The sequence below is a fragment of the Myotis daubentonii genome, chromosome 3 (assembly GCF_963259705.1).
Source record: "Myotis daubentonii chromosome 3, mMyoDau2.1, whole genome shotgun sequence".
In the NCBI taxonomy this organism is placed as follows: domain Eukaryota; kingdom Metazoa; phylum Chordata; class Mammalia; order Chiroptera; family Vespertilionidae; genus Myotis; species Myotis daubentonii.
The window spans coordinates 129,886,959-129,911,810 of NC_081842.1; the positions used below are offsets into that span (position 1 = coordinate 129,886,959).

General features: G+C 43.8%; 1 protein-coding gene across 6 annotated transcripts in view; it reads right to left on the reverse strand.

The window, feature by feature from the left end:
• The window catches only part of CAGE1 (cancer antigen 1), an 85,820-nt gene that overhangs the window by 10,832 nt on the left and 50,136 nt on the right, over positions 1 to 24,852 (reverse strand). For all 6 annotated transcript variants that reach the window (XM_059688547.1, XM_059688548.1, XM_059688546.1 and 3 more), the window contains 2 exons: positions 22,856 to 22,960; positions 11,878 to 11,948 (listed from right to left, as the gene is read on the reverse strand). In XM_059688547.1, coding sequence (XP_059544530.1) covers positions 11,878 to 11,948; positions 22,856 to 22,960 — 176 coding nt within the window. The remainder of the gene's footprint in view (positions 1 to 11,877; positions 11,949 to 22,855; positions 22,961 to 24,852) is intronic.

Below are 24,852 nucleotides of genomic sequence, written 5' to 3' on the forward strand. Positions count from 1 at the left end.
TGTGCAGCCCACCCCCATCCAAGGAACAGCAGCCTCGTGATCAGCACACCCTCTGTCTGAGAACCAACAGTTGTGTGTGAAGCCCTCCCCCACCAGCCAGAGGAGCCACCACAGCTGTGAACAGCACCCACCAGAGGAGCTGCTGTCAATGAAGAGCAGCTGCTACCACAACAACCTGAGGAGCAACCACAGCCCGAGGAGCCACTGCCAACCAAGGAGCAGCCCCTAAACGACTCAACATCTAGATATGTCAGTGAGATCAAACATGGGCAGACAAAGAAACCCCCAAAGGAAAGAAAAGTAGGATTCTCCAGAAAAGCAGATAAGTGAAACAGAAGCACGCAGCATGACAGAAAAAGAATTCAGACTAAGGGTCCTAGAATGCATAAACCGGATGGAGGAAAAAATCAACAACTTATGCAAGAAGCAAGAAGAAACGGATGAAAAAAATCAATAAATTATGAAAGAACCAAGACGAAATGAAGAGTGATATAGCTGCAATAAGAAACACCATTGAAAGTTTCAACAGTAGACTAGGAGAAGCAGAGGACCAAATTAGCGAATTAGAAGTAAGGTGCCGGGGTCCAACCCCAGCAGGTCCAGGGGTCCCCAAAGGCGTGGACGGAGTCGGCGAAGAAGGAAGGACACGGAGACAGTGTTCAGTTGATCAGCAGCCTAGCCAGGATCTCCAGCCAGGATCTCCAGCCAAGTTCTGGTCTGGATCTCCAGAGAGGTTCTGCTTAGGATCTCCAGTCAGGTTCTGTAGCCATGTTCCCTCGCTAGGTTCTCTAGCCAGGTTCTGTCCAGGTTCTCCAGCCAGGTTCAGTCACCAGGTTCTAGTCAGGTTCTCTTGCCAATTTCTGTAGTCAGGTTCAGTCCAGGATCTTTTGCCATGTTCTCTCACTAGGTTCTGTCTCTAGATTCTGAGGCCAGTTTCTGTCCAGGATCTTTTGCCATGTTCTCTCCAGCGAAGTTCTTCTGTGTAGGTTCTGTGCCTAGGTTCTGTCTCTCTTAGTCCTGTCTTCTAAGTCCTGTCTCCTAAGTTCTGTGTCTTGCTGTCTAGTTACATCTGTATTTATACCAGTTGATTCAATCCTATCAATCTCTATTACAAAGGTTAGGGCATTTCTTATCTCCATTCCAGGGAGTAAAGATTATGTAGCTTAAGCATGATTGTTCATAGTTAAAGTGATTAATTACCCGCCTGGCACTTAGTTGAGGGGTTTTATTCCCTCCCTAACTTCAGGGGAAAATCCCTACCTGGGGAAACAACCTTTCTCGGAGAGGTGACCTTGGTTAAAACACATAGTGCCAAGAAGGTGAGCAAACATATTAAGAACAGTATGCCATATATGCCAGGTCCCTTGAAACAGCAAGCATGGACCGGCTCCCGGCAGTAAGGGAAGCAAAACACACCCAAACTGAACTGCAATTGGAGAAAAAAATTAAAAGACAGGAGGAGAGCCTAAGGGAGCTATGGGACAACATGAAACAAAACAACATACGAATAATAGGGGTTCCAGAACAACAGAAAGAGGAACAAGGGTTAGAAAACCTATTGGAAGAAATAATTTCAGAAAACTTCCCTGAGGTGGGGAAGAAAAAAGTCACACAAGCACAGAGAGTCCCAAACAAGGTGAACCCAAAAAGACCCACACCAAGACACATCATAATTACCATGGCAAATGTTCAGGACAAAGAGAGAATCTTAAAGGCTGCACGAGAGAGACGGGAAGTTACATTCAAGGGATCTCCCATTAGATTATCAAATGATTTCTCAACAGAAACACATCAGGCCAGAAAAGAATAGACAGAAATTTACAAAGTGATGCAAAGCAAAGGGCTGAATCCAAGAATACTCTATCCAGCAAGGCTGTCATTCAAAACTGAAGGGGAAATAAGAAGCTTCACAGACAGAAAAAGGCTAAGGGAGTTTATCACCACCAAGCCAGCAATGGAAGAAATGCTAAAGGGACTGGTGTAAAAAGAAGAAATAAAAAACTCAGAAAGAAAACAGCCACAAAAAATTGAAATGGCTACAAACAAGTACCTTTCAATAATAACTTTAAATGTAAATGGACTAAATGCTCCAACGAAAAGACATCGAGTGACTGAATGGATAAAAAACCATGACCCATATATTTGCTGTCTACAGGAGACCCACCTCAGAATAAGGGACTCACTAAGACTGAAAGTGAAAGGATGGAAAAATATCTTTCAGGCAAATGAAAATGAAAAAAAAAAAAAAGCTGGGGTAGCAATACTTAGAGCAGAAATGGACAACTCTACTCCAACAAACTAGACAACCTGGAGGAAATGGACATATTCCTAGAAAAATACAACATTCCAAAACTCAATCAGGAAGAATCTAAAAATCTCAATAGGCCAATCACTATGAAAGAAATTGAAGCAGTCTCAAAAGCTTCCAGCAGAGTTCCAGCAATGACAAAATAGACCTCAAAGTGAAGGCCATAACAAGAGATAAGGAAGGCCACTTCATAATACTAAAGGGATCAATACAACAAGAGGATATAACCCTGATAAACATATATGCACCCAATGCAGGAGCACCCAAATACATAAAAATACTCCTGGAAGATATCAAGGGAGAGATCAACAGCAATACAAATCATGGTAGGGGACTTTAATACACCACTGACATCACTGGATAAATCATCTAGACAAAAAATTGGTAAAGAAACAGCAATCTTAAATGACTCACTAGATCAGATGGACTTAATTGACATCTTCAGAACACTGCACCCCAAAGTCATGGAATATACGTTCTTCTCAAGTGCTCATGGGACATTTTCAAAAATAGACCACATATTGGGTCACAAACAAAGTCTCCCAAAATTCAAGAAGATTGAAATCATACCAAGCATCTTCTCAGACCACAATGGCATAATATTAGAAATAAACTACAATAAAAACAAACCAAAATACTCAAACATTTGGAAGCTGAATAGCATGTTGTTAAATATTGATTGGGTTACCAATGAGATCAAAGAAGAAATTAAAAACATCTTGGAAACTAATGACAATGAAAACGCAACAATCCAAAACCTATGGGACACAATGAAAGCAGTCCTGAGAGGGAAGATTATAGCTCTACAGGCCTATCTCAAAAAACAAGAAAAAATGGTAGTAAATCATCTAACTCTACATCTCAAAGAACTAGAAAGAGAGCAACAAGAAAAGCCCAGAGTGAGCAGAAAGAAGGAGATAATAAAGATTAGAGCAGAAATAAATGACATAGAGAACAAAAATGCAAAACATAAAATCAATGAAACCAAGAGCTATTTCTTTGAAAGGATAAACAAGATTGATGAACCTCTAGCGAGGCTCACCAAGAAGCAAAGAGAGAGGACCCAAATAAACAAAACCAGAAATGATAGAGGTGAAATAACAACAGATCCCACAGAAATACAAATGATTGTTAAAAAATACTATGGACAACTCTACTCCAACGAACTAGACAACCTGGAGGAAATGGACATGTTCCTAGAAAAATACAACATTCCAAAACTCAATCAGGAAGAATCTAAATATTTCAATAGGCCAATTACTATGGAAGAAATTGAAGCAATCATTAAAAAGCTTCCAGCAAACAAAAGCCCAGGACCGGATGGCTTCACAGGGGAGTTTTACCAAACATTCAAGGAAGAGCTAAAACCTATCCTTCTCAGACTACTACAAAAAATTCAAGAGGAAGGAACACTTCCAAGCTCATTCTATGAAGCCAGCATCACCCTAATACCAAAACCAGGTAAAGACAACACAATGAAAGAGAATTACAGACCAATATCCCTCTTGAACATAGATGCCAAAATCGTCAACAAAATCTTAGCAAATCGGATCCAGCAGTACATCAGAAAGATCATACACCAAGACCAAGTAGGATTTACCCCAGGGATGCAAGGATGGTATAATATCTGCAAATCAATAAATGTGATACATTACATAAATAAATTGAAAGAAAAAAACCACATAGTCATATCAATTGATGCAGAAAAAAACATATGACAAAATCCAACACCCATTTTTGATAAAAACTCAGCAAGGTGGGAATAGAAGGATCATACCTCAACATAATAAAAGCTATATATGACAAACCCACAGCCAACATCATACTCAATGGACAAAAACTAACACCATTTCCCCTAAGAACAGGAACAAGACAGGGATGCCCACTCTCACCACTCCTGTTCGACATAGTACTGGAAGTATTAGCCATTGCAATTAGACAAGAAGAAGAAATAAAAGGCATCCAAATTGGAAAAGAGTAAGTAAAACTGTCCTTATTTGCAGATGACATGATATTTATACATAAAAAACCCTAAAGACTCCATCAAAAAACTATTAGACTTAATAAATGAATTTGGCGGAGAACCAAGATGGCAGCATAGGTTAACGCCGGAGTTTGCTGCTTTGAACAACTACTTCAAAAGTGAAACCAAAAAACGGAAGGGACATCACCCAGAACCACAGGAACGCTGGCTGAGTGGAAGTCCTACAACTAGGAGGACAGAGAAATGCATACGGACACTCAGAGGAGGCGCAGTGCTGAAGTCAAATTCTGAGGTGCGGAGTGCGCGGAGCGGGCTGGCGGCGGAGGGCGCGGTTGTTGTTTTCAATCAGGAGGGAGTCGCAGACTCTGAGCTCCAGATCCGGGCGAGTCTTTAGGGACCCAGACTCAAACGGGAGAAGCGGGACTGTCTGGCTTCGGTCAGAGTGAGTGCAGCTTTCTCTCCGAGCTTTGCAGCGGGTACTGGGACTCAGAGAGGCAGAGCCCCTTGGGACAGGACTGAGAGCCGCCATAACTGCTCTCTCCGGCCCACACTGTTGATCCTGTGCGACCCGCCCCGCCCAAGCCCTGCACAGAGCCATTTGCCGGATAGCCTCAGGCAAAGGCTAGATTAGCACCTCCCTAGAGGACAGAAGTTCTCTCACTGCTGACACAGCTGATTCTCATAGCCACTTGGCCTGGAGGTCAAACCCTCCCTGGAATTAGCTACAACAATCAAGATTTAACTATAAGACTGCGAACAAAGACCACTAGGGGGTGCACCAAGGAAGCATAACAAAATGCGGAAACAAAGAAACAGGACAAAATTGTCAATGGAAGAAATAGAGTTCAGAACCACACTTTTAAGGTCTCTCAAGAACTGTTTAGAAGCTGCCGATAAACTTAATGAGATCTACACAAAAACTAATAAGACCCTCGATCTTATATTGGGGAACCAACTAGAAATTAAGCACACACAGACTGAAATAACGAATATTATACAGACGCCCGACAGCAGACCAGAGGAGCGCAAGAATCAAGTCAATGATTTGAAATGCGAGGAAGCAAAAAACATCCAACCGGAAAAGCAAAATGAAAAAAGAATCCAAAAATGCGAGGATAGTGTAAGGAGCCTCTGGGACAGCTTCAAGCGTACCAACATCAGAATTATAGGGGTGCCAGAAGATGAGAGAGAGCAAGATATTGAAAACCTATTTGAAGAAATAATGACAGAAAACTTCCCCCACCTGGTGAAAGAAATGGACTTACAGGTCCAAGAAGCTCGGAGAACCCCAAACAAAAGGAATCCAAAGTGGACCACACCAAGACACATCATAATTAAAATGCCAAGAGCAAAAGATAAAGAGAGAATATTAAAAACAGCAAGAGAAAGAAACTCAGTTACCTACAAGGGAATACCCATACGACTGTCAGCTGATTTCTCAACAGAAACTTTGCAGGCCAGAAGGGAATGGCAAGAAATATTCAAAGTGATGAATACCAAGAACCTACAACCAAGATTACTTTATCCAGCAAAGCTATCATTCAGAATTGAAGGTCAGATAAAGAGCTTCACAGATAAGGAAAAGCTAAAGGAGTTCATCACCACCAAACCAGGATTATATGAAATGCTGAAAGGTATCCTTTAAGCAGAGGAATAAGAAGAAAAAGGTAAAGATACGAATTATGAACAACAAATACGTATCTATCAACAAGTGAATCTAAGAATCAAGTGAATAAATAATCTGATGAACAGAATGAACTGTTGATTATAATAGAATCAGGGACATAGAAAGGGAATGGACTGACTATTCTTGGGGGGGAAAGGGGTGTGGGAGATGTGGGAAGAGACTGGACAAAAATCGTGGACCTATGGATGAGGACAGTGGGTGGGGAGTGAGGGCGGAGGGTGGGGCGGGAACTGGGAGGAGGGGAGTTATGGGGGGGGGGAAAAAAAGGAACAAATGTAATAATCTGAACAATAAAGATTTAATTAAAACAAAACAAAACAAAAATAAATAAATAAATGAATTTGGCAGTGTAGCAGAATACAAAATTAATGCCAATAAATCTATGGCATTTCTATACACCAATAGTGAACTTACAGAAAGAGAGGCTATAAAAACAATCCCATTTACCATCGCACCAAAACAAATCAAGATACCTAGGAATAAACTTAACTAAAGAGGTAAAAGACCTCTACTCAGAAAACTACAGGATGTTGAAAAAAGAGATAGAGGAAGACATAAACAGATGGAAGAACATACCATGTTCTTGGATTGGTAGAATCAACATCATTAAAATGTCCATACTACCCAAAGCAATCTATAAATTCAACACACTTCCCATTAAAATACCAACAACATATTTCACAGACCTAGAACGAACTCTCCAAAAATTCATTTGGAATAAAAAAAGACCCCGAATAGCTGCAGCAATCCTGAGAAAGAAAAAAGTAGGTGGAATCTCAATACCAGATACCAAGCTGTATTACAAAGCCACTGTTCTCAAAACTGCCTGGTACTGGCACAAGAACAGACATATAGATCAATGGAATAGAATAGAGAGCCCAGAAATCGACCTGAACCAATATGCTCAATTAATATTTGACAAAGGTGGCAAGATCATACAAGGGAGTTAAGATAGTCTCTTCAATAAATGGTGTTGGGAAAATTGGACAGATACATGCAAAAAAATGAAACTAGACCACGAACTTACACCATACACAAAAATAAACTAAAAAAGGATAAAGGACTTAAATGTACGATGAGAAACCATACAAATACTAGAAGAATCCAAAGGCAACAAAATTTCAGACATATGTCGAAGCAATTTCTTCACCGATACAGCTCCTAGGGCAATGGAAACTAAAGTGAAAATAAACAAATGGGACTACATCAAAATAAAAAGCTTCTGCACAGCAAAAGAAATCATCAACAAAACAACAAGAAAGCCCACTGCATGGGAGAATATATTTGCCAATGTATCACCGATAAGGGTTTAATCTCCAACATTTATAGGGAACTCATAGAACTTAACAAAAGGAAGATAAACAATCCAATCAAAAAATGGGCAAAGGACCTAAATAGACACTTTTCAAAAGAGGACATTCAGAAAGCCAAGAGACATATGAAAAAATGCTCAAAGTCACTAATCATCCGAAAAATGCAAATCAAAACAACAGTGAGGTACCATCTCATATCTGTCAGAATGGCTATCATCAACAATTCAACAAACGACAAGTGCTGGAGAGGATGTGGAGAAAACGGAACCCTCGTTCACTGCTGGTGGGAATGCAGACTGGTGCAGCCACTGTGGAAGACAGTACGGCGTTTCCTCAAAAAACTAAAAATGGAACTTCCATTTGACCCTGTGATCCCACTTCTAGGAATATATCCCAAGGAAACATAAACACCAATCAGAAAGGATATATGCACCCCTATGTTCATAGCAGCACAATTCACCATAGCTAAGATCTGGAAACAGCCTAAGTGCCCATCAGTAGGTGAATGTATTAGAAAACTGTGGTACATCTACACAGTGGAATACTATGCTGCTGCCAAAAAAAACAAGGAATTCTTACCATTTGCAACAGCATGGATGGAACTGGAGAGCATTATGCTAAATGAAATAAGCCAGTCAATGAAGGAAAAATACCACATGATCTCACTCATTTATGGATAATAAAGATCATTATAAACTTATGAACAAAAATAGATACAGAGGCAGAGCAGCCTCAAACAGACTGTCAAACTACAGCAGGAAGGCCGGGGAGGGTTGGGGGGCAGGAAGGGAGGTTAAGAGATCAACCGAAGGACTTGTATGCATGTATATAAGCATAACCAATGGACATAAGACACTGGGGGGTAGGGGAGGCCAGGGGATTGTCAAGGGCGGGGGGAAAAAAGGAGACATATGTAATACTCTTTGTAACACTTTAAGCAATAAAACAATAAAAGAAAAAACAAGCAGCAGCTGGAGGCAACATACCCCAAACCTATCAAAAAAAAGGCCCAAGACCCAGCACTAGCACCAGTATGCCTTGCTTCACAGATGGGTCTCACCTGGGTTCTCCCTAGCCCAATACAAATAGCAGTCATCTGCAGATCTAGCTGTAGCTCCTATCCAGTGGCCCCAGGCAGTGCCTGACTTTGCACCTCCTGGAAGGTCCCAGAGTTAGTACATCTGGTGGGCATCTTCAGACCTTTCCAGATTACAACTATACACATCCACAAATGACACACTCAAGGGGAAGACTCAGTGAACAACAAAGCCCTGCTCCATAGGAGTGTCTCCTGCACAGCAGCTCTTCCATTGTAGACACAACTGCTCTTCACAGTCAATTGGCCTGGAGGTCAATTTCTCCCAGTGACACCAACAGCAATCAAGGCTCAATAAGACTGTGCACAAAGCCTACACAGGGACACACCAAAAGTGCCCAGCTCAGGTGACTGGGGAGGCTGAGCCACTAGGTCCTACAGGATACCTGTTACGCAAGGCCACTCTACCAATTCCAGGAGTCACAACAGCTCTAACACATAGAAACAAACATAGGGAAGCAGTCAAAATGCAGAGACAAAGAAACATGTTACAAATGAAAGAAATGGAAGTAAGCAAGCTACTGGATACAGAGTTCAAATATATGCTTATAAGGTTACTTGGGATATTAATGAGAGCTTCAAGAGTCTTCATGAGAGCTTCAAGGGACTTAGTGAGACTGTCAAAGACATAATAAAAGACCAGTCAGAAATTAAGCATACACTAAGTGAAATAAAGAATTATTTACAAGGATTCATCAGTAGAGTAGAGGATTCTGAGACTCAACCAATGATTTGGAATATGAGGAAGCAAAAAACACCCAATCAGAAGAGCAAAAAGAAAAAAGTATCCAAAAATATGAAGATAGTGTAAGGAAGCCTCTGGGACAACTTCAAGTATACCAACATTCACATTATGGGGGTGTCAGAAAAAGAAGAAAGAGAGCAAGATAATTGAAAACCTATTTGAAGAAATAATGAGAGAAAACTTCCCTAACTTGGTGAAAGAAATAGACTTACAAGTCCAGGAAGCACAGAGAATCACAAACAAGAGGGACCCAAACAGTCCCACAATGAAAATGCCAAGTGTTAAAGACAAAGAGAGAATCTTAAAAGCAGCAAGAGAAAAGCAGTTAGTTATAAGGAAGCACCCATATGACTGTCAGCTGATTTCTCAACAGAAACTTTGCAGGCCAGAAGGGAGTGGCAAGAAATATTCAAAGTGATGAATTGCAAGGACTTAAATCTATCATTTATAATTGAAGGTCAGATAAAGAGCTGCACAGACAAGAAAAAGCTAAAGGAGTTCATCACCACCAAACCAATACTATATGAAATGTTGAAGAGCATTCTAGAAGAAGAAGAAGAAGAAGAACATGAACAATAAAATGGCAATCAATACATATCTATCAACAACTGAATCTAAAAATCAAAATAAATGAACAAAATAAACTGATGAATAAAATAGAATCAGAGTAATGGAAACATAGAGCAGACTGATGAATCTCAGAGGGAAGCGGGGGGAGGGGTGGGAAGAGATTAACCAAAGATCTTATATGCATACTAGGGGCCCAGTGCACGAAATTCGTGCACTGGGTGTGTGTGTGTGTGGGGGGGAGTGTCCCTCAGCCCAGCCTGCCCCCTCTCACATACTGGGAACCCTCAGGCGTTGATCCCCATCACCCTCCAATAGCAGGATCGGCCCCTTCCCCAGGCCTGACGCCTCTGGCCTAGGCATCCGGCCCGGGCAGCGGGGACCCGCAGTGGCAGCAGGTGGCGCTGCGATCGTGCGGGCTCCACCCCTGCCCCTGCAGGACACCTCTGGCTGAGGAATCCGGCCCGGGCAGCGGGGACCCACAGCTGCAGCGCCCCGCGATCGTGGGCTTCGCTTTAGGCCCAGGCAAGGGACCCCTAGCTCCTGGGACTGCCAGCTTCAACCGTGCCCAGCTCCCATCGCTGGCTCCACCCCTACTTCCTGCTATCACTGGCCAGGGCGGAAAAGGCACCTGATTCTCTGATCATGGCTGGGGGGCAGGGCAAAGGCGGCCCCAGGGCTGCCTTTGCCCTGCCCCCCAGCTCTTAGCTCCCCCCTGGGTTTCCGATCACTGTCAGTGGCAGGGGGCTTCTTCCTGCTTTCCCTTTCGCCTCCCTGCATTGTGCCTACATATGCAAATTAACCGCCATCTTGTTGGCAGTTAACTGCCAATCTTAGTTGGCAGTTAACTGTCAATCTTAGTTGGCAGTTAACTGCCAATCTTAGTTGGCAGTTAATTTGCATATAGCCCTGATTAGCCAATGAAAAGGGTAGCTCGTACGCCAATTACCATTTTTCTCTTTTATTAGTGTTGATATGCATTACCTATGGACACAGACAATAGGGTGGTGAAGACTCGGGGGGGGGCACAGGGGCAAGTTAGAAGGGGTCAATGGGCAGAGAAAAGGGACATATATTACTTTCAATAATGAAGATTTAATTAAAAAAAAAACACATCAATGTGAGAGACACATCGACTGGTTGCCTCCTGCATGTGCCTGGACTGGGGCTAGGAATCGAACCCACAACCCTTCAGTTTGTGGGTGACACTCTAACCATAGAGCCAAACCAGCCAGGGCATGGGGATGCTTAAGCTCTAGAGCAGGTGTCCTCAAACTATGGCCCGCGGGCCACATACAAATACAAATATTGCATTTGTTCCCGTTTTGTTATTTTACTTCAAAATAAGATATGTGCAGTGTGCATAGGAATTTGTTCATAGTTTTTTTTTTTTAAACTATATTCCGGCCCTCCAATTGTCTGAGGGACAGTGAACTGTTTAAAAAGTTTGAGGACCCCTGCTCTAGAGATAACCAGCACTGTATAAATGAAATCAGAATTTAAAAACAACAATTCAGGCCTGGCCAGCATTGCTCAGTGGTTGAGCATAGACCTATGAATCAGGAGGTCCAGGTTTGATTCCCAGTCAGGACACATGCCTGGGTTGCAGGCTTGACCTCCAGTGTGGGGCATGCAGGAGGCAGCCAATCAATGATTCTCTCTCATCATTGATGCTTCTACCTCTCTCTCCCTCTCCCTTCCTCTCTGAAATCAATAAAAATATATTATAAAAAACATACACCACCAATTCAGGAGTGTTTTAAGCTAAATCTCATTCTAATGAAAAAGTTTATTTGGTACGTGGTATATGTATGTACTTTATGTCTTATTTGGTTTACATTCAAAAACTTTTTGTGAATAAATCCTAAGATTTCATGGTTATTTTATTTGAATGCCATCACAATATCCTCCAAAAATTTTGGATGTTTCTCACTAATTCCTTCACCCACCCCCTTTCACTCCCTTCCCCAAAATCAAAGTGAACTCTGAGAGGAAGATGAAAATCTGGTGATTCAAGTAATCTGGACATTCAAAGATTAAATTATTGAAAAGTGATCTTAATTACACATTTTTCTTCTCTCTAAGAGTCTAAGGAAAAATAAATTTAGCAAGCCAGAGAGCAAAATAAAATATCAGTAAGTGTTTACAAAATTAAAAGTTAAACTTTTTCAACTTACTGTGCAATCTGGGAGCGGGATATCTTGAGCCGTTGGTCAGCACATTCAATGATTTCTTCATATGATGTAACCTTGAAAAAATAAGCTAAACAAATTATCCTTTGATAAATTCTAGAATTTTTATTTATTTATTTTTTTATTAAATCTCTACAAGCTGAAGTTCAATTATATGACTCCCGGCAATGAAAGTTTTACAATGAGCAAAACATCTTCCTTATATTTTGAAAACAGAAATAGAAATGGAATTATAATATGTCTATTCATCATGCAGAAAGTGAAGTGTCAAAAAATGGACAAGTGTAATGAGTCAACTATGATCCAGCTGTCTTCCAGACAACTGGTGTATTATCAATCAAGGGATATATTCCATTTGGTTAAAGTTAACGCAGTTTTTAAAAGCGATTTTATTTACAGTGTATTAAGATATAATTCACATAGTACACAATTGACCCACTCAATGGCTTGTCATGTATTCACAGATGTATACATTAATCACCACAATCAATTAGAAAACATTCTCATTACCCTCAAAGAATACCTCATATCCCTTAGCTGTCACTCTCCACTCCCTCCATATCCCCAACCCTGAGCAACCACTAATCTACTTTCTGTCATAGATTTTCCTATTTTGGATTTTTCATATAAACGGAATAAGATAATATGTGACTGGCTTCTTTCACTTTGCATGGTGTTTCAAAAGATCATCTATGTTGTAGGACATATCAGTATTTCATTTCCTTTTATTGACAAACTAGGGGCCCGGTGCACGAAATTCGTGCACTGGGTGTGGGGTGGGGGAGTGTCCCTCAGCCCAGCCTGCCCCCTCTCACATACTGGGAGCCCTCAGGCGTTGACCCCCATCACCCTCCAATCGCAGGATCAGCCCCTTGCCCAGGCCTCACTCCTCTGACAGAGGTGTCAGGCTTGGACAGGGGACCCCCATCTCCCCCCGATCACTGGCTCTGGTCCCTGCCCAGGCCTGAGGCCTCTGGCCCAGGAATCATGCCTGGGCAGGGGACCCCCATCTCCCTCTGATCGCTTGCTCCACCCCCCACCCAAGCCTGACGCCTCTGACCCAGACTTCAGGCCTGGGCAAGGGGACAATCATATTCCCCCAATCCCCGGCTCAGCCCCCCGCCCAGGCCTGATGCCTCGGCCAGAGGAGTTGACCCTCATCACCCTCCGATCACCAATCACCGGATCGGCCCCTTGACCAGGCCTGAGGCCTCTGGCAGAGGTGTCAGGCCTGGGCAGGGGACCCCCAGCTCCCCGTGGTTGCAGGCTCCACCCCTGCCCAGGCCTAACGCCTCTGGCTGAGGCATCCGGCCTGGGCAGCGGGGACCCACAGCTGCAGCGGCCCCGCGATCGTGGGCTCTGCTTTAGGCCCAGGCAAGGGACCCCTAGCTCCTGGGACTGCCAGCTTCGACCGTGCCCAGCTCCCATCGCTGGCTCCACCCCTACTTCCTGCTATCACTGGCCAGGGCGGAAAAGGCGCCTGATTCTCTGATCATGGCTGGGGGGCAGCTCTTAGCTCCCCGCTGGGTTTCCGATCACTGTCAGTGGCAGGGGGCTTCTTCCTGCTTTCCCTTTCGCCTCTCTGCATTGGGCCTACATATGCAAATTAACCGCCATCTTGTTGACAGTTAACTGCCAATCTTAGTTGGCAGTTAATTTGCATAGAGCCCTGATTAGCCAATGAAAAAGGTATCGTCGTACGCCAATTACCATTTTTCTCTTTTATTAGATAGGACTAGTAGCCTGGTGCACAAAATTCGTGCACATTGAAAGGGAATTAATTAGAGGAACGTAATTTGGACTCACTATCTAATATCAATAATATGTGAGCGTGAGGCAATCTGCGTTTCTGAAATTCAATGACATGAATTTTAGCTACTACTTTGCCAAATAAATGGAACTTACAGATGTCACTTAAAAGATCATTCAGCTTAATATTAAAAACTCTGGCTGCCAAGTCAGGTCTGTTTTCAACTTTTTGCCAGCGTTGTAAATTGTTTCCAATATCTGCCCATTTGGGGTTGCATGTCATGGTTATGAATAAATCGGGCTTGCCATACTTTGTTACAATTGCCATAGAATCCTGATATTGCTGCTGCATATTTCTGGGACTACCCTCAGAAGATGATGGAAGTATTATCATTTTACCAATTGGAACATTGTCATTTTCAGATCTAGATTTGAGATAATCCATCAAACCACCATATTTTTCAACTCTCAACTTAGATTGGTTTGCTTTGATGAAATTTATCTGATTGGCCTCCATTTTTGAACATGAATCCATGATAAACTGTTGAGTTAATTTTCCTGCATTTAAAATAGGATTGAACGTGTCTCGCACAGAGAGATGAAATCTATAATACTGCATTTGTGTGACTTGTGTCCTAAAATTTTGTCTAGTATTATTGTTGATTACACTGTTGTCTCCGAGTCTTAATGCAATACCTGTTCCCCAGTCTTTTTCACCATGTGGGAAAAGAATAGGATATGTCATTGCATCTAATGTAGGAAACAGGACATTGATTTGTTTCATTTTAATGGCATTTGGATTATTGGGATCTGGTTTACAATGAATGAGCAAGTGCCTTTCAAAAGGAGGTTCTCCATCTTCATTTCTGAATATGACAGCAATCTCAGTTACACGGGGAGAATTATATCTACCTGGGTCACTGTTACGATCGTATTTAATCACCATTGTTACTTCTGTGGGAGCAATACCTTTTGCTGCTGCTTCAGTTTGGGCTTCCTTTTCTACCTCATGTAACATTTTGTACGATTTTGTTAATTCATTTATGTCATGCATGAGGTTGTTGATGTTGATCATGAGTCTTTCTGAGCAGCCCTGGTTTTCTGGCATTGCTAATCTTTTACTTGTAACTTCGGCTGTATCCAAAATATAGGGTTGAGCAAACTTCCGAGAAACACCATCTGAAGGATGTAAAGTTCCAGTACGGTGATAAACTTGTCCGTGTATTCTAAAACAGCATGGCCCATATCCTGATGGCGATGCAATATTTGCATCCATGGAAGCAAAAGCAAAAGAACTATTTATGGAACGAATATTTTCCATGAAATTTTTACTGTCAGAATCTTCATTTGTCATTAATCTTTTTAAATATGCCTGGTAATCTGGAAAATGTATATCATTTGGACAGACTTTCCCTTTGCTACAACATCAAGGAAATTTCCCATCAGATGGTTTTTCATCAGAGAAATTTAGTGATAGGCAAAATTCACATCGAACAGTCATTCTACCACAACTATGTTTGAGAATTGCATCCTCATGTACTCCATTTTTGCTGAGAAAGCAGTTCCTACTGGTATTGGTAGTACTTGTTGATGACTGTTCTCTAGACATATTCTGTCGTCGCCACCGCCTTCTTTCAACTTCAAAGGCACATTGATCTTTAGACATTTTCTGTCGATAATGCCGGTGTTTTTCGGCATCAGAGTGACGTTTTTCCAGTAGCTGGTGGTCAGATGCATCCTGTCGCAGGTGCTGCCTTCTTTCAAGATCAGACGCATGCTGCTCTGCAGACATTTTCTGTCGATAAAGCCGGCATCTTTCGGCTGCAGAGCTACATTGTATCAACAGTGGTTCTTTAGACATAGTCCCACCTCTCTACTGTCACGGTCTGAGATGCAGGTGAATGAGAGTCCTGGCTATCAGGCCGCTGAGAACTGTCTAACCAAAGGCTGATTCTGGCTGATTCTGTGGGGGTGGGACTTCCTCCTCCCTGCTGTCAGTTTCCACAGCTGTGATGAGGAAGCTGGGGTGACAGAGGGAGCCACACCCTCCAAGCTGCCCTGTCTCTCACTCTGCTCTATGTCCAGCAGTCTCCTGCTCTGCCAAGTACTCCAAACCTTCCGCTCTCTGCTGGCAAGGTCCCAGGAGCCTGCGGGCATGGCTAGGCATGGGCAGCCTTGCCTCCCAGACCGGAAAAAGGTCCTGGAAGCCCGCAGATGTGGCTACGGCCTCACCTCCGGGGCTGGCAAAGGTCCTGGGAGCTTGCGGCCGTGCCATTGCCTCTTGGGGTGCCTGACACCTACATATGCAAATTAACCACCATCTTTGTTGGGTTAATTTGCATAGTCACTCTGATTGGCTTGTGGGCGTGGCTTGTGGAGGGATGGCTAATTTTCATGTTTCTCTTTTATTATATAGGACCACAGGCCCGGTGCACAAAAATTTGTGCACTCGGGGGGTCCCTCAGCCCAGCCTGTGCCTTCTTGCAGTCTAGGACCCCTCAGGGGATGACCACCTGCTGGCTTAGGCCTGCTCCCTGGGGGATTGGGCCTAAGCTGGCAGTCAGACATCCCTCTGGCAGCCCGGGAGCCTTCAGGGGATGTCCACTTGCCAGTGGGGAGCAGGCCTAATCTTCAGTCGGACATCCTTAGCACTGCTGAGGAGGCGGGAGAAGCTCCCACCACCACCACCGCTGTACTGGCAGCCGTCAGCCTGGCTGTGGCTAAGCAGAGCTCCCCCTGTGGGAGCGCATTGACCACCAGGGGGCAGCTCCTGCATTGAGCACCTGCCCCCTGGTGGTCAGTGTGTCATAGTGACCAGTCATTCCCAGTCATTCTACTCTTAGGGTCAATTTGTATATTACCCTTTTATTATATAGGAGTGCCTGGTCAGCCTGGGTGAGGGGCTGATGGCTGCTTGCAGGCTGACCACAGCCCCTTCAGTATGGGGGTCCCCACTGGGGTGCCTGGCCAGCCTGGGTGAGGGGCTGATGGCAGTTTGCAGGCTGGCCAAGCCCCCCAGCAGGTACCCTCACCCCATGAGGGTGTGGCCAGCCTGGGTGAGTGGCTGATGGCTGTTTTCAGGCTGGCCACAGCCCCCAGCCACCCAAGATCCTAGTGGAGGCTGGCTGGAAGCAGGTATCTAGGATTTATTTGTCTTCTATAATTGAAACTTTGTTGTCATGAGCGGAGGGCACAGCCGGCTCAGGGCAGGTGGGAAGCGTGGCTTCCTCCATTGCCTGGGCAACCAAGCCTCCTGCTTCCTCCAGCTCCATGGCTGCAGGCCACTGCTGGCCACCATCTTGGTTGGGTTAATTTGCATATAGTCGCTCTGATTGGCTGGTGGGCATGGCTTAGGGTGTAGTGAAGGTACTATCAATTAGCATCTTTGTCTTTTATTAGTGTAGACTAGAGGCCCGGTGCACAAAATTCGTGCACTGGGGGATGGGATTCCCTCAGCCCAGCCTGCCCCTCTCACAGTCCGGGAGCCCTCAGTGGATGTCCTACTGATGGCCACAGTCTGGCAGCAGAGGCTTGGAGCTGGCATCCCGTGTGTGTGTGTATGTGTGTGTGTGTGTGTGTGTGTGTGTGTCTGCTAGAGCCTGCCCCCAGCCGTGCCACATAGGCTCGAAGCAGTTGCCGTGTGTGTGTATGTGTGTGTGTGTCCCCCACTGGGGGTCTGCCCCCAACCACACTGGAGGCTCAGAGCATGCACTGTGTGTGTGTGTGTGTGTGTGTGTGTGTGTGTGTGTGTGTGTCTGCTGGGGGCCTGCCCCTAGCCACACTATGGAGGCTTGGAGCAGGAGCCTCTCTGTGTTGATCTCTCAGGCTCCTGGCCTCCACTGCATGTTGTACTCTCCCTGAGCTATGGCCAGGATGGGGGTGCTGCTTGCAAGCTGGGCTTTCCCACTCCCAGGTCTCCATGGCAACCAGGGAGCAGGCCCAGCTAGGAGCTGCCTGCAGGCTGGGCTTGCTCGCCTGCTTCCGGATCACCATGGTGACTGGGGAGCAGGCCCAGCTAGGGGCTGACTGTAGGCTGGGTTTTCCTGCTCCCGTATCAGGCCCAGCTTGGGGCTGCCCACAGGCCAGGCTTGCTTTCCTGCTCCCGGATCCTCACGGCGACCGGGGAGAAGGCACAGCTGGGGGCTGCCCGCAGGCTGGGCTTGCTTTCCTGCTCCCGGATCAGGCCCAGCTGGGGGCTGTCCTCAGGCCAGGTTTGCTTTCCTGCTCCCGGATCACCATGGCAACTGGGGAGCAGGCAAAGTTTGGGGCTGCCCTCAGGCCGGGCTTGCTTTCCTGCTCCCGGATCAGGAGCAGCTGGGGGCTGCCTATAGGCCGCACTTTTCTAGGTACCGATGGCCAGATCACCACAGCGACCCAGGGCCCAGCGGCACTTTCCTGCTCTCCAGTAGTCATAGGGTCCTGGTTGGGGGCGGGGCTTAGCAGTGCAGGGTTTAGGAAGCACAGGGGTCCTGGCTGGGGATCAGGTGGCACACAGGGGTCCCGGCTGGGGGTGGGGCTTATGCCCCGCTGCCCAGGGCTGCACATGGGACCTGGATGGCAGCTCGTGCTGTCCTGCCCTGCCTGTAGTATAGGATAGAGGCCTGGTGCATGGGTGGGGGCCGGCTGGTTTGCCCTGAAAGTGTCCCGGATCAGGGTGGGGGTCCCGCTTGGGTGCCTGGCCAGCCTGGATGACGGGCTGATGGCTGTTTGCAGCTGGTCACACCCCCTTCAGGGTGGGGGTCCCCACTGGGGTGACTAGCCAGTCTGGGTGAGGACCTGAGAGCTGTTTTCAGGCTGGAGGGCAACTTAAGCTCCCAGCCTCTCCTTTTTTTCTTTTTCTTTTTTTTATTCTGGGATTTATTTACCTTCTATAGCTGTCACTGGAGCTGAGAGCCGGCTCCAGCTCTGTGGGCTGAAAGCAGGTTTCTGGGTCTGTTTGGCTTCTATAATTGAAACTCTGTTTCCATCACAGTAGCTCTAAGCTCTGAGGCCGAAGCTGGCTGAAAGCAGGTTTCTGGGTCTGTTTGGCTTCTATAATTGAAACTCTGTTGCCATCACAGTAGCTCTAAGCTCTGAGGCCGAAGCTGGCTGAAAGAAGGTTTCCAGGTTTGTTTGGCTTCTATAATTGCAACATAGTTGCTTAGAGTGCAGCTCAGAGCTGGGCTGCGGCAGGCGGGGAACCTTGGCTTCCTCCGTCACTGTAGCAAGCAAGCCTCCTGTTCGCTTCAGCTGCGTGGCTGCCGGCCACCATCTTGGTTGGCAGTTAATTTGCATATCCTGCTGATTAGCCAATGGGAAGGGTATCGGGGTTATGCTCAATTTGCATGTTTCTCTTTTATTAGATAGGATAATATTGCACCATATGGAGATGCCACATTTTATTCATTCACCAGTTGATGGACATTTAAATTATTTCCACTTTGGGTTATTATGAATAATTAGAGACCCAGTGCATGAAATTCGTGCACTCGGGGTGGTGTCCCCCAGCCTGGCTTGTGCCCTCTCACAGTGTGGGATCCCCATGATCAATTGCCCCTAAAAGGTAGGCCCTCTTGGATTGCCCCAAAGAGGTAGGCTGTTATGTGGGTCCCGCTTCCATGCCGCACGGACACGCAGGATCCTCAGGCCTGGCCACATGGATCGTCACTGGGCCCTCCACATGTTGAGGCCTGGGGGCCGTGCACACAGTGTCAAGTCCCCGCCTAGCCGCATGCGCCTCATCACGCATGCAGCCCTGCCCGCCTGTGTGTGCCCACGTGTGTCCACTGCGCATGCAGCCTCCTTGTGATGGCGTGAGGGCCTCACAGCATGAGGGTGTGATGACCACCGAGGCTATTATTAGTATTGATGCTGCTATAAACATTTGTGTACAGTTTTTGTATGGACATATGTTTTCATTTATCTTGGTCATATACCTAAGAGTAGAGTTGCTGGATCATATTGTAGTTTTTAAAATATAGAATTGTGTAAAGAAAAAGTCAATTTTTTTACATTCAATATTATTTTATATTAGTTTCAGCTGGAAGGCATAGTAGTTAGATAATATAATTTACAAAGTGTTCCTCTGATATTTCCAGTGCCCTACTGACCATACATAATTATTACAATATTATTGACTATATACCCTATGTTAACCTTTACATTCCCATGACTATTCTGTAACTGCCAATCTGTATTTCTCAATTCCTTCATATTTTCTACCCAGTTTCCCAATACCCATCCCTCTCTGGCAACTATCATTATGTTCTTTGTACCTATAAGTCTGTTTCTGTTTTGTGTTTTCATTTATATTGTTCTTTAGATTCCACATATAAGTAAAATCATATGGTGTCTGTCTTTCTCTGGCTAACTTATTTCACTTATAATAATGCCCTCTAGATTTATCCATGCTGTTGCAAATGGTAAAATGTTATTCTTTTTTTAAAATTAAATCTTTATTGTTCAGATTATTACAGTTGTTCCTCTTTTATTCCCCCCATAGCTCCCCTCCACCTGGTTCCCACCCGACCCTCTGCCCTTACCTCCCCCCCCCCACTGTCCTCATCCATAGGTGTACGATTTTAGTCCAGTCTCTTCCCGCACCCCCCCCACTCCTTCCCCCACCCCGAGAATAGTCAGTCCACCCCCTTTCTATGCCCCTGATTCTATTATATTCACCAGTTTATTCTGTTCATCAGATTATTCATTCACTTGATTTTTAGATTCACTTGTTGATAGATGTGTATTTGTTGTTCATAATTTGTATCTTTACCTTTTTCCTCTTCTTCCTCTTCTTAAAGGATACCTCTCAGCATTTCATATAATACTGGTTTGGTGGTAATGAACTCCTTTAGCTTTTTCTTATCTGTGAAGCTCTTTATCTGACCTTCAATTCTGAATGATAGCTTTGCTGGATAAAGTAATCTTGGTTGTAGGTTCTTGACATTCATCACTTTGAATAATTCTTGCCACTCCCTTCTGACTTGCAAAGTTTCTGTTGAGAAATCAGCTGACAGTCGTATGGGTAGTCCCTTGTAGGTAACTGAGTTTCTTTCTCTTGCTGCTTTTAAGATTCTCTCTTTGTCTTTTGCTCTTGGCATTTTAATTATGATGTGTCTTGGTGTGGTCCTCTTTGGATTCCTTTTGCTTGGGGTTCTCTGCGCTTCCTGGACTTGTAAGTGTATTTCTTTCACCAGGTAGGGGAAGTTTTCTGTCATTATTTCTTCAAATAGGTTTTCAATATCTTGCTCTCTTTCTTCTTCTGGCACCCCTATAATTCGGATGTTGGTATGCCTGAAGCTGTCCCAGAGGCTCCTTACACTATCTTCATATTTTTGGATTCTTTTTTCTTTTTGTTTTTCCAGTTGGGTGTTTTTTGCTTCTTCGTATTTCAAAACTTTGCTTGATTCTTGCGATCTTCTAGTCTGCTGTTGGAACTTTGTATAATATTCTTTATTTCAGTCAGTGTATGCTTAATTTTTAGTTGGCCCTTTTTCATATCCTCGAAGGTCTCACTAGATTTCTTGAGGGTCTCACTAAATTTATCGGCGGTTTCTAGAAAATTCTTAAAAAACCTTAAAAGCGTGGTTTTGAACTCTATATCCAGTAGTTTGCTTCCTTCCATTTCTGTCATTTGTGACCTGTTTCTTTGTCTCCACATTTTTTATGCTTCCCTGTGTTGATAGAGTGGCTTTCTGTGCTAGGTGTCCTATAGGGCCCAGTGGCTCAGCCTCCCCAATTACCTGAGGTGTACACTCTTGCTGCACCCCTTTGTGGGCTGTGCACAGTCTTGTTGTAGTTAAGCCTTGATTTTTGTAGGTATCACTGGGAGGAATTGACCTCCAGGCCAATTGGCTGTGAGAATCAGCTGTGGTTATGGTGGGAGATCTTCTGTGCTGGAGACACCCTTCTGGGGCAAGACTTGCTTCAGTGTGGCTTTGGTGCTCACTGAATCTGCTCCCTGAGTGTGTCCCTTATGGATCTGAGGAGTTGTAATCTGGATGGTCCCACTCTGACCACTGGGTACACTGGCTCTTGGATCTCTAAGGAGGTACTAATTTAGGCTCTGCCTGAGGCTACCCAGCAGGAGCTATGGAGAGATCTGCAGATTCCTCTTCTTTGTTTGGGGTTTGGAGGTGCCCAGATGAGGCCCAGCTGTGAAGCAATGCAAGCTGCTGTGGGGCCTTGGGCCTTCTTTTGGAAGTTCTGGGTCTCTCTGACCCAGATGCAGTTTGTTAGGTAATTATCAGATTGCAAAGGGCCAGGCCTTTCATATGCAAAAGCCTCTGCGCACAGCTTGGGTGGGGCGGGGTCTCAGGGAATCAACAGAGCGGAGCAAACAGCTATGGCTGATCCTCAGTCCTACCCAAAGAGGCCCCGGGTCTCAGTGTCCCGTGGTAATCACTGCAAGCACCTCTGAGAGAAAGCCGCCCTCGAGTTCTGCCCAATGCCAGACAGTCCAGTTTCTCCCCGTATGAGTTTGGGTCCCCAGAGACTAGCCCAGAACTGGAGTTCAGAGCAGTCGGGAACTTGAGACTCCCTCTGATTGAAAAAAGACAACAGTGTCCTCAGTTTCCAGCCCTTTCCACGTGCGCCTCTGTACCTCTGCACTTTACTTCCGCACCTCCTTTGAGTCTCAGTGTGTTTTTCTCTTTCCTTCGAGTTGTAGAATTTCCACTTAGCCAGCCTTCCTATGGTTCTCGATGATGTCAATTTTGTCTTTTATTTGTATCTTTGAAGTGGTTGTCGAGGCAAAAATTTCAGGTGTTTACCTATGCCGCCGCCATCTTGGTTTTCTCAATGTTATTCTTTTTTAATTGCTGAGTAATATTCCATTTTACATTTCTACCACAGCCTTTTTTTTTATCCACTCTTCTATTGATGAACACTTTTTTATCCACTCTTCTATGGATGAGCACATTACTTCCATATGTTAATGCAGTTTCTAAAAGTCAAGCTAGAACACTGATTTGGCAAGATTTAAAATTTGCCCTCAAAATGAAATAGCAATATTAAGAACTGAAGTTGCTGACAGCAGAAGGATAGATACACACAATGTTCTTTTGCTAACTTTCAGCTAAAAGGCTAATGGGGATGTTTTATAATGTCATTACAAAGTAAAAGGAAATAAATATAATTATGTTGTATCCCTCAGACCCTTTCTAGCTCCAACATTCTATTATTTTAATATTTGGCATAGTTTTTAAAGGACAAATTTCTGTAAGAAAATTTGTACCTTATTTATTAAGTTGCCTAAATGTCTTTGATACTTGTCATTTTCTTCAATGAGTCTGGTGCAGTGGTCTTCTTTAAACTCTAGAAGATTTCCCAATTTTTCAATCTATGGAGAAACATAAGTAAAAATATTAACCTGGAAACAACCATAAAAGCATGAATGCTAAGAACAAATGGGAACTGTGAGCTATACTTTATTCAAATATTCTCTCAAACTGAGTTGTACCGTAGGTGAATCAAGACATGGCAATAAACCAACACAGACAACAGTATGGTGGTTACTGGAAGGAGAGGAGTGTGGTGGGGAGGTAGGAAAGGGTAAAGGGAGTCAAATATATAGTAACAGAAGGAGACTTGATTTTGGGTGGTGAACACAAAATTCAATATACAGATGATGTATTACAGAATTGTACACTTGAAACCTATATAATTATATTAACCAGTGTCACCCTAATTTAATAAAGTTTAAAAAAAAAGATGCGATGAACCAGATCCTAGTTAGAATGCATTTAAAATAGACAAGCAGAAATGTTTCAGCTTTTCTCCAATTTAACACCACTTAACAGCTTTGCAAATAAGTAAACACCTGTTGGTGAATACTTATTAGCCCCAAATCTTTACTACCTTCTTTCCAGATGTAACTACTAGAAAGTAAAGCACTGATGATGTGCTTGATGATGCCTTTTCAGGTTTGATAAATATTCTCACTTGTTTTAAAAAAATGACTGCTGATTTTTTAAAAAGTTTGAGCTCAAATGTATGTCATATTCTGACCTATGATCCACTTTTTATTTGCAGAAAAAATGTTAAAAATTAAAAACTGTATTCTAAAACTGACATCTAAGATTAATTATAGGAAAGGGTGTTCACAAATTCCCTTAGCAGTTACCTTAATTTTCAAAGCTATTACAGAAGAAAAATGACAGAAATGCTTCCATTAAGTAATAACATTAAGAATGGCCATAAAAAAAAAAGAATGGCCATCAATCTTCTAATGTTTTAAATATACTTACATGTCTGTAGTGAAATACTTAAGGAAGCAAAGGCAAAGCAAATATGCTGCAGTAGTAGCAATTAACTTGTTTTTCTTTCTTATGTAAATGAAGCAACTGGATGATTTCAAATCAGTGTTACTACTCATCTGACTGCTTGCCTTATTTCAGATAAGGAGTACAGATGTTATTACCTCAATTTAACACATAAAACCAAGGTGAAGAGAATTTAAAAGATTTTTGAAAGGATATATCTAGATGTGGAAAATATTTATCACCAATTAGCATAAGGCCTTTTCTATTCTGTGCCTTTGCATTGCATCTCCTTACCCCTAGAGGGTGGCATTCCACTCTGAGCTTCACACAACTCATGATGCTTTACTGAAGCAACATAGAATTCCTCCTTGTCTGTTTTCCATTATAGACTTTCTGGCATATTTGTAATTTCTTTAATGGTTTCTCCAGATCAAAAGTAATAACCCTTATAAGACCTCAGATTAAAGAAAGAAGAGCAAAATTTCTTAAAGGATATTTATTTTTGAGATAAAGGGATAGCTCTGTAAAACAGTTTTTAGATGATAATGAAAAGGAATCTAAAATTTTGTTTCTGCTGGAGTGTAAAGTTCAACTGTTTTTAGAATATAACGGACATACAATAAACTTCACATTTTAAAGAGTACGAGTTGCTAAGTTGTTTAAAAAATATATATATATATTTGATTACAGAGAGGAAGAGAGAGGAAAAAACATAGAAACATCAATGATGAGAGAGAATCATTGATCAGCTGCCTCCTGCACGGCTCACATGGGATCGAACACACAATCCGGGCATGTGCCCAGACTGGGAATCGACTGTGACCCCCCCCCCCCCCGCCCCCGTTCATAGGTTGTGCTGGCCAGGCTAATTTGATAAGTTTATATATATATATATGTAACTATGAAGCCATCACCACAATCAAGATAGTGAACTTATCCATCATTGGCCCTCCCACCAAAGTTTCCTCTT